The sequence below is a fragment of the Ambystoma mexicanum genome, chromosome 8 (assembly GCF_040938575.1).
Source record: "Ambystoma mexicanum isolate Mex_15411 chromosome 8, UKY_AmexF1_1, whole genome shotgun sequence".
NCBI classification, from domain to species: domain Eukaryota; kingdom Metazoa; phylum Chordata; class Amphibia; order Caudata; family Ambystomatidae; genus Ambystoma; species Ambystoma mexicanum.
The window spans coordinates 1,680,732,595-1,680,750,325 of record NC_090929.1 but is presented as its reverse complement, the minus strand read 5'-3'; the positions used below and the strand labels follow the sequence as shown (position 1 = coordinate 1,680,750,325).

General features: G+C 46.3%; 1 protein-coding gene across 1 annotated transcript in view; it reads right to left on the bottom strand.

The window, feature by feature from the left end:
• BTBD16 (BTB domain containing 16) overlaps nt 1–13,906 on the bottom strand; it is a 1,066,677-nt gene extending 1,052,771 nt beyond the window's left edge. Inside the window, exons 1-2 of the mRNA XM_069611979.1 lie at nt 13,724–13,906; nt 12,628–12,773 (exon numbers count right to left, since the gene is read on the bottom strand). Of these exons, the coding sequence (XP_069468080.1) occupies nt 12,628–12,734 (107 nt within the window). The 5' untranslated portion in view covers nt 12,735–12,773; nt 13,724–13,906. The remainder of the gene's footprint in view (nt 1–12,627; nt 12,774–13,723) is intronic.
• Nucleotides 13,907–17,731: the final 3,825 nt, after the last annotated feature.

Sequence of the window (17,731 nt, the reverse complement as noted above, 5' to 3'; positions counted from 1 at the left end):
CAACTTGCGCTCAGTTAATATGGACTCGCGCTCTATCGCAACCCAACACGCACTATTATATGCAACGTCACTCACGTGAAAATTGTGCATTCGCTAAAAATAACTCACGCTATTCATTAGGACATGCACTCTATCGTTCTGCATACCCGCAAGCTCCAATAACGACGTTGCTGAAGACACAAGGACTTGCTCACGCGTTAAGCAGTCTTGAAACACTTTTCACGCAGTTAGCAACTTTTAAAATTGCGCGCACAGTCATTACACTTGTTTCCTTATTGTATTTAAACTGTAAAATGTTTTCTCTCCGTAAACTTTAAAACTTCTTAACACTTTAAGTTTCTTATAAAAAATGGAAGTTCACTGTGAAAATCTTTAAGCTTTTAAACGGAACGATCCCACCTGATGTCATCTTGTTCACTCTGGCTCAGCAATCGATTTTCTTACTTCTTTAGTAAATCTTCTGAACTCTGAAAGGTCTTACTTAAGGAGCTTAACTAATGTACAACCAGCCACTGAATTACTATGGATGAAAGGCAGTTTAGAATCTTGCTCACCTCCCAAGAATCCCAACCCATTATCCTTTCCAACAATCAGACAACCAAACATATAATTGATCCTTAAACCAATCAGATTAAGTTTCTTTCTCTCCATCTTGACTTGGGCAACCACAATGTTAATTCTATGTACATACTCTTTCTGGTTACTACTCCAGCCAGCCCTGACATTGTAGTCCTGGAGGATGGGATTAGCTGATGTTCCAGAGGAAAAGAAAAGGTAAACGTAATCCTGAACCCCAGTAGAAAGTCTGAAGGAGCAAATACTGTGAGGAGAAATGAAGGCTGGAACAATTGTCTGTAGGAGGTTGAATCCAAGATGGGCGGATGCAATGAAAGGAAAAGATCCTACGAGTAAGGATCAGAGAAAAACACGGAAGGGAATCCAATCCAAGAAACCCAAAGAAAGGACAAGAAAATAAGGAGGCTGCGCGCGTACTTCAAGCAGCACATTAAAAGCAATGTGTAACAGCTGAAACTAGAGCAGAAGGCAAGAGAAGTCGCCGCCAGCTGATACGCGGGTGACAATGAAGGTAACAGTCGAAGGAAGACAAATCCGAAAAAGTCCCAAAGAAACAGCGAGAGTAACACTGATACCGTGCTGAGGCTGGAACAGCACCGGAATCGGGTATAGTCCAAGAAAGGACAAACAGAATCCCTGACAGCAGGGGCAAAAAGGAGCGACAGAGAGCGAAAATGAGCCGGTAGAGGAGGAGCGCGAGGAGAGACTCGTGACCGGCTACCAAAGACAGTGGGCAACAATAAACAAAAGGAAGGCAATGTAATCCAGAATGTAACAACAGGCAAAAGAGGAAATAGTAGGCAGGAATATTTCTGATAGCAAAGTCTCGCAGCGAGCAGGAGCGCAGTGCAAGTAACTCCTAGAGTTGCAACGCACCGGAGGGCGGGGCTAAAGAGTAGTTGTAGGAAACCCAGCAAAAACACTAGACCGCCACGAGGAGGAAACAATGGCACGTTAATGGTGGATCCTCCACCTAGTCCATAGCTTCGAGGAACCAGACCTCATGACACCAAGTGAGAGCAGATCTGCTTGCTCCAATCCTATTTGACCAAAGTATGTTTAGCTATAAGGGAGTGACATACCTTAACCAGTAGTATTCGTGGGAATCAGTTCTGATCCACTGTTCTGTTTGATTTGTGCTCGTCCAGCTGTAATAAACAGCGTTACTTCTTGTCCGTTGTGCGCTCGTTTTTGGACTATCTATGGTCATTATTTATTATGACTCTCGGAGGACCCATGGTACATTTTTTGAAGGACCCAGCGAGATCCTTAGTTCGCTCGGTTCATTTAGGGTTTCTCTGCAACCCTCCCATGGGAGTGCGGGTCCAGCCACCACAGACCTGATTCCTGCACTCCATTGAGGAGGTCGAAGGTCTGCCAGGTCGCGAGTGCCACCCGCCCTCAGTAGGAGAGCAAGCAAACACAGGAGGCTTGGCACCTAGGGGATTCGAGGATCTCAAGGATGTGAGTATAACCGTGCAGGAAAGGGCTGTATTGCGGTTGCATGCCTGTAACGGGAGAGGGAAAAGTGTTATGGTGTCTAGGACGCATCCTCAAGGTGGGACGACGCTCGCCTCGGCAGTAGCAGTAGTCGTTTCTTAGCAGATAACACCCTGTTAGGGTGAGGACGTGGGAGTGGTCACAACTCTATTAGAACAGAAGAGGTGCGTAGTAAGTGGCGGACTCCATTAGACATGAGTTGCACGTAGTTCCGGCGATTGTATAGTTGCGTCATTAGGGGTAGGCAGGCGTTTTCTTCTATGTTGTTGTCTTGTAGGAAAAGAGAGGGACGCCTGTGTGGTAGTTAGTTTTGTTTATGTGGTGTTGATCCATGGTGAAGTGATCAACATCGAGGGGTACTGCTTGTAAAATAGTATGCTTGCCATTTATTTTTCTGTTTGTCCACTAACATCAGGAAAGGTGAGCCTTTGGAGAGGGCTGTTGCTTAGTAACTTTTAGTTAGTGGTCTGGTCTGGGAAGAAGGCTGATGTGTCGAGTGAGCGTGAGTGGGTCGGGCCTGAGGAGAAGGCCAGGGTGAGAGAAAGGGGAAAGGAGTGATGGGGGTGAGTGAGACTATTGTAGAAAAGGGTATATAAAGGGCTTAAGGAATGGTTCGGTCAAAAAATGTTATTGCCCCTACGGGTCGGCCATGTGGTTTTAAGCCTAAGTCGCTCGATTTTAGAAAAATTTCCTATGGACCTTCCCCAAGTTTTCAGCCATTAAACGCACGCGAAAACAGGCATCAGGGAGCTGCCATTTTGTGATAATCCTATCATTTCCCCCATCGCCCTGGCTGACCTGCTTTTGCGGCACTAAATCATATCCCCCGCCCCTGAGCCTGTCATCAGCAGACGCATACCGCCCATTTCACAACGCCAAAGCCCATCTCGTGTCAACATTCGCTGCGCTTCAGCTAATGACGTGTCGCCATGGAAATGGCAGGACGCCTCTTTCCTCAATAAGTATAAACAGACCATTTCACAACACACAGCAGCAGATTTTTGATTCCATTCCTCTCTCTGTGTTACTTTGAGTATTCTGTGACTCGTTTCTGTGCTCTGGTCAGCTACATTCGTTGCTTGTAGCCCGTGTGAACAGATACCAGTACCACCGCTATCAATTATTTTAGTTTGTTTAACACACAATGGCTACAATAATGCCCTACATGTACGAGCCCGAGTATACCGAGGAGGAACTACTGGAAAGGGAAACATGCAAAAACGATGGGTCTTCGGACGGCAGTTGGGAGGACGATTCAACAGCTGAAGAGCCTGGACCTAGTCGCATGGACGGTGTTTCCACCTGCTGCACATGCAATCGGTGCAAGCTAATGCCAACCGAGGAGGAGAACTGCTGCTGCTGTGAAAACTCGGGATGCGTGGCCTACATTTTGAAAGGCGAGCCACGACCGCAATGCATCACCGAGCTGCCAGACTTAAGGGCAGCCTGCCTCACATGGTACGTGTTGAGGATAATGATGGTGCTTATGCACGAACTTCGCGCAACTGTTCGTCCTCGTAATCCGAGTAACGAGTAAGTATACTCTGCTTGTCATGCCACTCCTATTTCATGGGGCCTCATTACAACCTTGGTGCTAAGTGCACCAACTTTACCACCATGGTGTAAACTCTGTTTACACCATAGTGGATGGCGGATTTACCGCCCCATTCCAGGGTAAGTGGGGCGGTAAATCCCCATTTCCCATTTTACCTTCCCCATTCCCATTTTTGCCCCATAGGGCATAATGGGAGTGGGGAAGGCGCTAATTACGCCGCCGTAAATTACGGCGGCGTAATTAGCACCATGCCAGGTTAGCGCCATGGATTTTAACGCCTGAGTTGTAATGAGGCCCATGGTCTTCTACTATATCCAAATTTACATATACATATCATTGTAACGCACGAAAGTCTTTCAATAGTGTGCAGTGTCTAGATAGCATTTGTCCGAGCAGAATGCCATTAGTTACAAGAATTGTCATTGACACCAAACTTTTATTAAACTTATCTTGGTCATTTAAAAACAGTTTGTTTCATTCCTTTTCACAGGTGGTACAGGCTGGTGGCCTATCGTTCCTTTACATGGTGGCTTCACGGGAGGCTTGGACACCGCGTTCGAAGAGTGATACCCGCCTGTGCCGTTCGTGCCATAAGAGAAACGTTCCCGAGTGACAGCGGTCAGTACAGGGGATTTTCTCTTGCTGTGCTGCAACCTGAACTGTACGATGTGTAAAGTTTTGTATTTTTGTGTCATCAAACTAAGATCCAAAATAAAACACCACATATATTTTAACAACGGTTGTTTCGATTTTTTAAATGAATCAAGTGTGTCTACATTCAAGGATGGACGTCAGACATCTGTACTCCGAATGGGTGAAGGTCAGGTCGCTGTGAAGCAAGGTGGTCACTATGTAAGCTAACATAATATATTATCAATAATGCATGCACTAAATAACAGTTGTTCAAAGTCTTTCAGTTGGTTATGTCTCTATAAAAGTCACACATATATCTATACTATCAATTAACATTGGATTATACAGGCCTTAGGTCAAGGGTCTTGACCACTATAATTCACTGTTTGAAGTGTGGGTCTGTGCTCATAAGAATCTCCGGTATGTGGCATTTGTTATTGATAGGCAACGATATACTGCAGTAGGGGTCTAATGTTAGTTGGGGATCTGCTAGGTGGGCATCATGGCGTGGTCAGTGGTCTGGCACATGAAGAGAATACCTTTGTCAGGACTGGTTGGGTTAGTAACAGGATGAGTAACAGGATTAACATTGTGCTTTCAGAGCTGGCTGGGTTAGTTGTGCTTTCAGAGCTGGCTGGGTTAGTAACAGGAAGAGTTGATGCCTCTCTAAGCACAGAGAGAGGGAGACCACGTCTGGTTGCCCCCTGAAGACCTAGGGTTACCAATCCCAGGTTCCTTGAAATTTGGTTTGCAAAGGTAGCGGGCGCCCCTCTCTCGATAGAACAAGGCTTGATAACCTGTTCAGTGGTTATTAACCACTTGAGAGTTCGCAGCCACTGCTTAGAGAGGCATCAGCTTCACCTCACTGATGATCCCCAACAAGGGTGAAACACGTGTATGGGGTTGCTGGTGGTACTCTCGTTCAGGTTGGAATTGCCATTGCATTTCGGTGCTGGACTGCCCCTGGGCAGGACAAAGACTGATATGCAAATGGATATTTCCCATCTGTGAAAGGTACAGTGAGAAAAAGCAGTGGCTGCGAACTCTCAAGTGTTTAATAACCACTGAACAGGTTATTAAGCCTTGTTCTATAGAGAAAAGGGCGCCCGCTACCTTTGCAAACCATACTATTAATACAGATCGGCTGGCGAGACTAATTATAAATTTTATGTTTTCAAAACAGGCACATACTTCCCTTTTGCCACTGCCACCAGTTTCAGACCCCGGCAGATGGTTTCTTCAACCGCCAGCTGCAGCTTAATGTAAACAACTGCACCATTCTGATGATCTTATGGGACGATCGCCAAGGGCCCATATGCCCTTACGTGGTTCTAGCGACTAGAAGCAACATATCAACCTTTACGCTGGCCTAGTGCCTTCTTGATGGAACAGCTTTGCAGTTCAACGTGCGACAAAAGTGCTTCTTTGAACGAAAACCAACACCCTCTGTACCATAAAGGAGCAGCGCGTGACTCACGATAAACTTTTATGGATTTGCGTATAGAGATAAAAGAAAATAAATGACTTTTGAAGTTCATATGGCAATTGCTGATATTCTATAAACATTTAATGTCAAATAAATGTACTTTACCAAATTTACCGTGTTGCTGTTTGATTTTAAAGTACAGTTTCATATTCCGAATTGTGGCGCGCTGTGTTGTGAGTTGATCTGTGTTGGTTTCCGGGTTCTGTGTGAAGTCGTGTAGAAGACGACTGGGCGCGTTTTCCTACGCAGCACAGAAACGTCACGGAGAGAGGCGGGTATATGAATGTTTTGATAATGTCAGGAGCGGGGGATATGATTTAGTGCTGCAAAAAGCAGGTCAGCCAGGGCGATGGGGGAAATGATAGGATTATCACAAAATGGCAGCTCCCTGATGCCTGTTTTCACGTGCGTTTAATGGACGAAAACTCGGGTATGGTCCATAGGAAATTTTTCTAAAATCGAGCGACTTAGGCTTAAAACCACATGGCCGACCCGTAGGGGCAATAAAAAATGTTGACCGAACCATTCCTTTAGGGTAAGTAGGTCATAGGGGAAAGAATCGGAGGACGGGGGATAATGGCCTATTTAAACAGTCCCCTCGATCACATGTCGGAAATTGCCCCAGTATCATGATAAAATACAAAAATATAATTTTCAGTGAGTTCAGGACACTTCAGGTCAGTGCTTTCATGAGTGTCCCAGGGAGGGAACGTTCAACAGCAAAATAATAGAAAACATGTTCTCATATTTGTTAACAAAATACAAGTGCTCCAAGTTAAAAATCAGGCAGAACATATTGGGGCTCTGGAAAATATATGAAGATACAAAAGGGCAACATATGGAAAAAGAGGAGGAAGGACCCAAGGAAGAGGACGGGCCCAGTGCTCCACCCCATCCTACAGTGTCTATCCACCATCACGACCTGTGGTGGAATATATAAACCCACAGCGGGAAAAGACAGAAGGCGATAAAGTAACCAAAGAGAAAAAGATCGATAGGGATGCACAACGGGAGGAAGTACATAGGACGGGGAGAAAAAGTACCTAGCAGACATTAAAAAGAACACACGACTACAGGTGGATGCTCTATTTAACAAAGCAGGGAGGATAATAGAGGAGGAGGTGCGGAGAAAAGCAAAAGGGGTCAAGGGGGAATGGTTGTCAGGGAGAATAAAATTCAAATTAGATGATGAAGAGGAAGAAGAGAAGGGGGAAAACTAGAGGAGGGTACAGATGATGGTGCAGTCCTGAGACGAGGGAGGAGTAGGGGGAAAATGGAACGATAGAGACGGTGCCCAATGGACCCCAGACACAGACAGGAGGAGGGAACGAAAGCAAAGACGACTGGATAGTGGGGAGAGCGGAAGCAACTGGTCAACCTCCCTCTGCAGTAGAACAGAGAAGATAAAAATAGGTGTGTCGCAGGCTGCCAAAGGAGCGGGGGGAACAGCGACAAGAACGAGGCAAATGCTGCTGTTACAAAAGGGAAAAAGGTTGCACATTACGTCCCTTGGCAGACCATGGACCGAGACAATCTAATATGTAGCCTGCCATCCTTTGCGGCAGGGGCCAGCAAATGGATACATGCACTCGAGAAAAAGACAGCCAGGGTGACACTGGCAATAAGGGACATAAAAGGCTTGTTTGTGACCTTCACATGGGAGCAAGGAGACAAAATATGGGAGCAGGCAGGGTCCAAGGGGGTAAAACTAAGCACAAATGCCCACAATGGGGCTCCATTTAACAACTGCTGAGAACACATGTGGGAACTGCTGAGGAGCATGCATCCGATAGTTATGATCGAGGGATAGTAATGACACATAAAATGAAGCCTGACAATGACCCCGTAAAAATTACATAAAACAGGTGCAGGATCTCTGGACACAGGAGACACAAAGGTCCCGGGACAAGTGCATACCTCTATTCTACCACATATTAGTTAAGGGGATGCCAGCAGAGGTTCCAGTATCACTAGATAAGATTGTGGGAATAGAAGCAAAGGGATGGCCAGAAATACAGGAAACAATAGTACATTGATGCAAACGAAAACAGGAGAGTGAGAGGCACGTGGCAGAAAACGCTGCTAAGGCTGAAAATAAACTGGTACAAAAGAAACTGGCAAAGTACATAATGGAAGGGGCGATGCTCATGCCTGATGATGCTGCATTGACACCCGCCGAACAGGGAAGGTTCCCCACGGGGGAACATGCCACAGCAAGGGAATTACATGCAGCCGCAATATATGCCACAGTGAGGAATCCCACAACAGGGGAATTATATGCATGGGGCATTTTTTCCGCTAGGGAGAGGCTACCAGCAACGTGGTAGAGGAGGATATAGAGAATATAGAGGATACGGTTACAGGGCCTCATCTCACGCGTACCTGCCCTTTCGTGCCACAAGTGCAGGCACAAGCGATCCAAGTGGCACTACAGGGGTTTGGCACAGTACAGCCGCAGTGGGAGCAAATGTAGCTCCTACCAACCCAGCCACAGCAGGGACATGCCCTGTATGGAGGGACACATACACAAGGGGGGACAATAGATGGTGGGATAGCAACTCCAACTATGGCACAACTTCCAGCAGTGGCACTAGGAAGTTCAGTGGTGTTAGGGCAGAATGTCGTACCCCATTACATCGGGATAATGCGCAACAATAGGGGCGCCCACAGAAAGCCGAGTGTGTCCACTCCCAGCCGTAACTGATGGACCCGAAGAGGAACCAGATTTATCAAAGAGGCTAATGGATATGAAGGGCTTCTCTGGGGCGGTGGGCACGGTTTCAGTAACAAAAGGTTAACCACTAACCATAGGGACGCAACACATTGTAGCACCATTACTGTATTCCAAAGACACTCCTATCAATATACTAGGGAGAAATTTGCTCAGTAAACTAAACTCAACAATCTCATTCCCAGAGAAAGGGATGGTGTGCACGACAGCAGACAAGTACTACACACGAGTGGCCGCGCTCCTTCTGGCGGTGCATGCTCAGAGAACCCTGCAAGCCCAACCCCTGTACCCAAGCATTTCCTATACGGGGTTGAGATGCTGTTGGGATGGGTCCCGGGAATAAGGGAAGGTGTTCCGACTGGCATCAGAAATTCTGTTCAGACCACAGTGCCAGAAGGATAATATGAAGGGAACCACACTCATTCTACAGCTAGATGAGGTGGTGATACGCAAGAACATGGTGATCCTATGTGAGACAGAAAATGACAGCATGTAATGGCGCACCGTGCTATGCATCGATCCAGGACTAACAATAACAGGAGTATCGGATGAACAGTTGTTCTCCAATGAAGAGGAGGAGGGAGAGATGGTATTCCAACTACAGATACCCTGTACATTTCAAGTGGTGGAAAAACGGGTACCAATCCTAACACAGTTAGTGAAAAAAGGGAACAAACACACAGAGGAACATCTCAAAAAAGTGCCAGAGAAGTTATGGACCAAGGGACCCTATGATGTAGGGGTATTGAAAGGAGGGGGCCGATGAAGATAAAAGTAAAGGAAGGGGCACTATTGCCACGTGCAAAACAATACCTTTTGTCCTGGGAGCAGATGAGGGGATATGTGCAACTCTGCATGCATTATGGCAGCAGGGCATCATACAGACATCCACATCGCCATGCAACACAGCGATATACCCCAGAAAGAAATCAAAAGTTGGGTTATGGCGATTCATACAGAATTTACACCCTCTAAATGATATGGTTGAGGCAGAATTTCCCCTGGTACAAAACCCTACTACAATATTGTGCACATCCCGACAAAGGCGAAGTTATTCACAGTCATCGACTTGAAGAATGCCTTCTTTTGTAGTCCATTGTACCCTGATTCAAGATACTTGACAGCATTTATGTATCGCAGGACCAGATTCGAGTACACTAGGCTGTCCCAGGGGAACTGTGAGTCACCTAGCATTTTCAACAGGGTGATCCAAATGAACCTGAGAAATTTACAAATGCCAAGCACAGTGATCCAGTATGTTGACGATTTGCTGATATACAGTGAGCCGCGGGAAGAATGTAGCACAGATTTGGTGCACATGCTAACACTGCTTCCAGACAAGGGGTACAAGGTGGACAAAGCAAAATTGCAATACTGCCAGGAAGAGGTTGTGTACCTGGGACAGATAATATCCATTGAAGGGCGCAGGAAAAAAGCAGATATGGTACAGGCAGTTCACTCCACATGGATGGAGTGGGTTGGATGATTTTTGTTGATATCCAGTATTGTGGTAAGAAAATCACGCCTGGGTGTATTTATGGCCCGTGCTCACCGGGCAAGTTATTCTTTGTTGTCATTTCACGATTGCTCAGTGAAATGCATGGGGAGGTGATTATTTTAGGGGGGGACTTTAACTGTGTAAGAGATTATAAAGTTGATCGGACTAGTCATTGTAGATGCACAAATTTTGCTATTTGTGCAGAGTTTGATTTCTTCTTACAGAAATTCAGTTTGGTAGATATCTGGAGAGAAATTCATCCTTCTTTGAGGGAATATAGATTTTACTCTCCAGTGCATGATACATTTTCTAGAATACATTATATTTTAGTGACGGATACATTGTTGGATAAAACAGTTACTGTGAATATTAGAGAAAGGGAGATTTCGGACCATGCTCTTATGGACTTTCAGGAGATCATGGATCAAGAGGTTCCCACATTTATAAGGTGGCGTCTTAAGGTGAGGGTTTTGGATGCCAGGGAAATTTGTGAAAGCATTCAGACATTAATGGAGAGGTATTTTGGGGAGAATGAAGGGTCGGCGGACTTCAGAGTGGTGTGGGATGGTTTTGAGGCTGTATTGAGAGGGGAATTTATAAGTAGAACTGCACATTTGAAAAATAAGCATTTGCATGAATTGAAATGTATGGAAGATATACTGTCGGATTTACAACGGATATATTCGCAGTCAGGTAGGGTTAAGGATAGAATGGAGATGTTACAAGCTCGAAAGCTGTTGGCAAGTAAGACTGACTTATTAGCTGAGATGGGCCTTTTTTATACAAAACAGAAATTTTGGGGATAGGAGTGGGAGGCTACTTGCTAGTCGATTGAAGGGAATGACGGAGAAACCGTTTGTTCACAGTGTTGATGTAGTGGTGAAAATGTTGATATTTGTAAATGTTTTAAGGGATTTTATGAGAAATTATATTCGGAGGATGTGTTCCCGTCTCAGGTGGAATTGGAGAGCTTCTTTATGAGTTTGGATCTTCCTAAGTTAAAGTTGGAAGAAAGTGGGGAGTTAGAGCTGGAAATTGAGGTGGATGAGGTTGTACGGGCTATTGAACAGCTTGGAGTAGGTAGATCTCCGGGAATAGATGGAATCCCTGTGGAGTTTTATAGAAAATTTAGAACTTATTTAGCTCCTGTTTTATGTAGGTTGTTTAATATGTTTGCGCTTGAAGGCGATTTGTGTCAGTCGATGTGTGAGGCAATGATTACCTTAAATCCGAAGGAGGGGGAAGGATCGGAAAAATTGTAGCAATTATCGACCCATTTCATTACTGAATGTGGATGTGAAAATATTTGCAAAGGTTATGGCTAATAGGTTGGAATCTTGTATGGGGAAGGATCAGGATCCCTCCCTGCCAGTTGTACACCTACACTGCCCCCTGGCAACCCTTGCACTCGGCTGTTTTCTATATCCCTACAGCCCCAGACACCTGATGGCTGTACTTACATTTACACTTGCCACCAGCTGGCCGCACTTTTTATTTATTGTTTTATTTATTTTGTACTGTTATCCTATGTACTGCACTTCCCCCTCCCCTTTCCCCCTGCACTTTTCCCCCTCACCCCTCCCCTGCACTTGGGCTATCTCAATGACACCCAGCCTAGTAAGATCGTTGTCCCTGTCTTCCCTCTATCCCCCCTCCCGTGCCTCGCCACACCTTGAAACACTTGTCTATCGGCGCGTTATAAATGCCATATCATATCTTCCACCGTTGCAATCTCCAGCTCCCTTGTATTGATCCTTAAAATCTTCTTTCCATGCCGTGGAGTTCCCCTTATGGCTTGTCAAACGCTCTTGAAGTCAGGTCCGCGCTCATTAAATATCCTAATAACATTACATGGGAAAGTAATGGTATTTCTGTGTATTAGGTGAAAAGGATGTGATTTATCACTCACATTAAGCATTCTTGTGAGATTTTGTTTCTTAAGTAGAAGGGATCCCTTCTCCGGGCAGTAAATATCAATTGCCTGTCAGTAAACAAGCAGTATTTGTAAAGATCCTTTTTTCACTTTATAGCTTACCTTATGAGGGCTTGTAAATCCAATCCTAGCTCCAACCTTACCTAGCTGTGCCCCTACTGCTCATGCCACGCAACCCACTAATGGTGGGTTCTCAGGATAACACTTTTCCATTGTCATGACTGCTCTCCTTGGTTCATGAGAGCAGTCAGATGAATCCAGAAAAGGAAAAAAAGAAACTGAACTTGGTTTGTGAATGTGCATAGTTGGAATTCCAGTTTATCTGATTAGCAAATACCAGCAAAGTTATGGTGTGCTTAAAAAGGCTTGGACAAAAACCATTCACCTAAAATGTGACATGAGAATAATCCAATTGAGACAAGTCACCCATCCCACAGTGCCTCAGCTAGTAACCATGACTGGAAGCTGATCTCCTGAAATTGTGGCTTGTCTGATATAAAGCCTTATATTTGGGTGAGCTATGAAAAGAAATTGAAACACAGTAGAACATAACATTCGCTGACATTGACACCATGATTATGTATTTCAGCACTGGGTTTATAGTTATCTTGAAAGGTATCAAAGTTTTTAGGCGTCTGCTGTTCAGCTTTCACAGACCAGCTAGATCTTAACCAGGAGACACGGCTGCTTAAACTACTTAGAAACGGGCACTTACAGTGCGTTGAGGGTCACAGCTCGTGGAGGTTTCGGTGGAGCGGTGGGTCGGTTTTCAGGGTTGGGCTCCAGGGTTGTGATCCTCTTGGCGGTGCTTGCAATGGGCATCGTGTTGCTGCTTGAACCTTAATGTTTGATGGTCTTTGCCTGGAGAACGGATGGGGAGACAACAAAATAACATCATTGCTTTAATTGTAAAAGGATTGAGGTATGTCAATGGTGGGGGGCTGTCTAAACAAGAAATGTTATGTCCAATTACGGAGCACCCGACCCAACCTTAAGGAGCCCTGTAAAGTGAGGAGCCACTTCACAGAGAGAACCCTTGTGCAGACCAGCAGTCCAGCCTAGGCTTTCAAAAGTTTGTCCAAAGTAGTTCTCTTTGGTCTGCAAGGTACTGCCAGGGTAAAGTCGGTTAGTTAATGGCAACGATCTTGATCTAATTTCTCAGTCAAGAGCATGGTTGCTCTTTCTGCGTGAGCTTGATCTTTAGTTAATCCCAGATTTGGGGCTGCCATGACAGAAGCATGCCCTCAACCCGGGGAAAGATTGGGCTTCAGTCCTTCTGAGAAGTTTGACTGTTCTATCTGTACAGCTAGAGCCTGTAAACATGTGGCAGCAGGCTGCACAATGTCCCGCTTCTCACTGTGAAGGCAGTCATCTGCAAGCATGTGCACTAAGAAAGTATGCAAACTCTATCCGTCAACCTTTTCAAATGAAAAGGCAGTTAATGTCCTTTTCTGGGCGGCTTGCCATTGTTGCCTATGGACGGGAAAGGGAATCGACGGGTGAGGGAACTGTCTCTATGGCGGGTGTCAAAGGCAAGTGAGTTGACAGTTATGGTGTACTGACGTCTGTGTTGCTCAAAAAGCCCCATTCTGTAGGTGGTCCATGGACTGCCGTCTATGTGTATCCTTTGCTGAACCATGTGTCATATTTTGCTCATGGCAAAAGAAGCTGTTTCTGTATACAGCCTCCTGCCAGAACAAGATGATGTCTGTCTGATGCACCTGCCTCACGCCCATCCTGAATAAGGCCTTTAGCATTCCCAGGATCCTGTCCCCTCAGCCCACCCTTTCTGCCTGACATAACCCCCTTACCTATCTGCAGATGGCTTCTGACGTGCTTTCCCCGCCTTTGGCCCCTGCTTGCCCGGTCTTGCGGGTCCTCCTGCGCCAGCAGTCTGCGACCCCACGCTGGGGGATGTGAACGCTTGGGCCTGCCAAGGGACTCGGCGTGGAAACGCGCTGGAACCTCTTGCTTCCCGCGCTCCGCGCGTCTGTGACGTCACGCGCAGGCGCAAGCGGCGGAACGTGGCTCCCGAGCGCCGCCGGAGCGGGCGCGCGCTGCGGTTCCAGAGTGCGTAGCGGCCGAGCGTGACACGTGACACTTCGCCGGAGCATGCGACGCCACGCTGCGGAACCGCGGCACGCATGCGTGAATGCTGCAAGACAATAAAAACTGATGGGAAAAGAAAGAGACGAGTAGTAGCAATGTGGAGTGTTTACAATGATTGTACCACGTCACAAAAACATTGTGAAGGCGAATTCGAACCCTGTTCTATTCATCTTTACTCTTGAGCTACCTAGACCTAGAACCAGTTTGTTAGCAGAAAGCTAAAACCACGCATGACCTAGGGTAGCCAACTCTTTGATAGTATTTTGCAGGACACTTGCCCACACAAGGCGGCGATGACGTCACAACGTCATTCACGTTTTGCCCGCCCCTTTTTTTAATTTACATTTTTTCAATGGCTCTTAATTCCTGGCTTAATTGAACTGCAAATGGTTTGTCCTTGGGAGGTGATGGTCACGTTTTTTTTACTGCAAACATGACCATCACGACCCCAGGAACAAATAGCATTTGAATGCAGCCAGGTGTCGCGCGTTACAGCTCAACCTGTATGCTCAAAATGAGCCAGGACTGCAGAGCCGCCCAGAGAAAGAAAGCATCAGGCTGCAGCGACTGCTGTGTAAATGCCCACTTCACTTTGCAGAGTGGCTTTGCTGGAGGCAGGTTGTCCCGACGCAAGTGAAGTCGGGACAACCTATGTCCCGCACAGCCACTCTGCAAACTGTGACAGAGTCCCTAATTGTGGGACAATCCCTCGAAATCCGGGACAGTTGGCCACCCTAGCATAACCACGTGTTGCACGGGTTGGCTCTGTTTTGCCTCCCAATATCCCACCTCCTTGTGAACAAAGAGACCTGTGGTTGGTCCTGTGACGACACAGCACATAGGAACTGTTTCAGAAGGTGAGGCTGTAGGAGTGAGGGGATCCGTGTTGTAGTTGATATTGCACCAAACAGCACAAAAGGGTGCTAGTGTGTTGGTCTGCTAGGACCAAGCAGATATAGAGCTGCAATTATGTGCTGGCAGGTAGGTTCCCATTTTGTGTGTGGGCCAAATAGGCAGAGGTCAAAGTGGGAGGGAACTAAAGGGTACAACGTTCCCTTCTCAGGGAAATTAGTCATAGTTCCCTTACTCTATCTCACATGGAGTACCGTTCCAGGATGGTAGGAAAGGCCACTTACAAAATTAAAAAGTAACAGCTCCACTTTTGGGGACTCGAACTTATGCTCTGTGTTATCAATTCTGTATCCAACAACATTGTGCTATCTCGTAAGTCCTCGCCAAGCTCTGTCATTTCAATGAACTGCTTGAAAATGCAGCTTATTCCCAGGCAGTCACGCAGCAATCTGGGAATTGCTGTAGACGCTCGGGTGCTTGTGTAGGCACAAAGGTGTTTGCATGTAATGGGAGGGGCACATCAGTGGCATAGTCATGGGGATATCCATTCAGAGCGAAGGGTGCACGCTGAGGGGCAATAACACACTAATGGTGTTATTTAAATTTATACTTTCACTGCGTTTTCTTTAGTCCTGCAAGAACTTTTGTGAACACAGCTTTTTGGGGTGGAGGGAAGTAAAGGAAGGACCCAGGTAGGGGGATTGAATTGAGAGTCGGGGCGGAATGACTGTGAGTATGGGGAATTGAAGGGTGCAGAAAAATGGATAGGTCACAAAAGGGGGCGAAGCAGAGTAAAATCATTCCACTACTTATTCTTTGTACACTTCGAACACTGCAAATAGGGGCGGTGACTGCAGAAGGTTCACAGGCAGCGTACCCTTTCGTTTTTGCTGACAAGCAGGGAAAACTGGAGGGATTGTCTCACAAAATTGTTCTGAAGAAGGGGGCAGGGCCCAAAGTAAATAAAGTAAGGAATGTGCGGATGGTAGCAAGAGACCCTATCAAGGGGTAATTAGATAAGCTCACGTTGGTGGGCATGATCGAAGACATAGCTCTCAACTCACACGCTTTTGGCGGGTGTCACCCGCCTTGTAAACAGCTGACTCACCCGCCAAGCCTCCTGCACGCCCATTTGTTTCAATGGGCCTCTAACCCGCCAAAAATAAAATCGGGTGTTTTCACCCGCTTTTGCGACACAAATGGTTGACAGCTATGCGAAGATGTTGAGTTGTCAGAGCAGTCGTTTCCAGTGGTGCTGGCCAGTAGGCATGATGGTGGTTTGAGGATGTTTGTAGACGTACGCAAACTAAATGGCAACATTTTGATGGATAGGCATCCTCTTCCAAACATCAATGAGCTATTAGCCACTGTGGGGTGGGCATCTTGGTTTTCGTTCTCTACTCTGTGTACAACTATATCAACGTACATGAGACGTTACTCACCGTCACCTGCTTCATAATACTCTTTGTGCCTTTTGGTTTTGTCAGATAACATTTGGTTTGGCGTCAGGATCCTCTGTATTTCAACATCTCATGCAGGTGTTGTTCGGTGCAGAGGCGTTGCTAGGGGGGGCTAAGGGGGCTATAGCCCCTGGTCTTTTGGTTGTAGCCCCGGATAGAATCTCAGGAGCTACAACCAAAAGGCTAACTAGCCCCCAGTCCCGACAGTCCTGACATTAGCGTAGCCCCAGGTCTTTTCCAGACCTACCAACACCCCTGGTTTGGTGGTATTGCAGGGGTGAATTGAAACAAAAACATGATGAGACAGAGTGTGCATGCTGTGTCTAATGTGTTGCAGGACAGAGGATTGACGGTCAAGTTGGAGAAATGTCAAATGAAAGTTCAAAGTATCACATACTTCAGACATCAGGCTTAGGGAAAGGCTAGTTTTCAGCTCCTGCTCCCTCATCTAAGGAACAGCTCAGCTCATTTTTGGGAATGTCCAAGTATTATGTGAAGTTTGTCCCTGCATGTGCGGCAAAAACTGTCCACATTAGGGAGCTTTGCTAAAAAAACACATGCCTTTCGCATGATCATAGCAATGCCAGGCAAAGTTCAAGGTGAGCAAGCGTGGCGTGGGCCATTCACTGTACTTGTCTACCTTTAATGTGAAGTTTAAAACGGTGCTTACTTTTGATGCTAGTGATGGTGGGTGCAGAATGGTGTGCACCGTGCCTTTTATGGCATGGGCGCCGAGTATCTTCAAGCCATGTTTGTTCACTACGTCCCGACTTGTCTGCTGAGATCTCAATCGGCGTCACTTGTCGCAGTTCCCCGCTATTGTCTGTCGCACAAGGGAGGTTGTGCCTTTTCTGTAGTTGCTGCTAGAGTCTGGACTGATCTTCCTATTGCTCTTCGTGCCACTGAAGATCACCTCACCTTTCTCAAGCTGCTGAAAACGACTCTTTTTTAGTTTGTTTTTTCTGACGTAGTTATGCTATCTATTCTCCTTCCAGTTTCCAGTGCCAAGATATCTCCGGGTGTACGTACGCTTTACTAAGTTTCCATAACATAACATAACAGAATGGGGAGTAACACCCGATTTCATTTGATTCTGAGAGACCCAGAGACTCCCAAGATACCTCGTCATTGCCTACACTGGTTAGGGATGATGGCAGTTGACCAAAACATCTGGAAAGCCACAGGTTGCAGATCCTTGGAATATAGTTTTTATCGCGTGGTCTGGATTTCTCTACGGATGGCCACCTTGGGAGGTCAGCAGCTTCCCAATTAAATTTCAGATGCTTTAGCGGCTGCCTCGAGAAAGTGGGTAAACACTGTAATTGTGTTGCCTTGGGGTAGGCAGGGTACAGCTTTATGAGAACAAAGAAAAAAGCCCCTGAAGGTAATGTAGGCTAT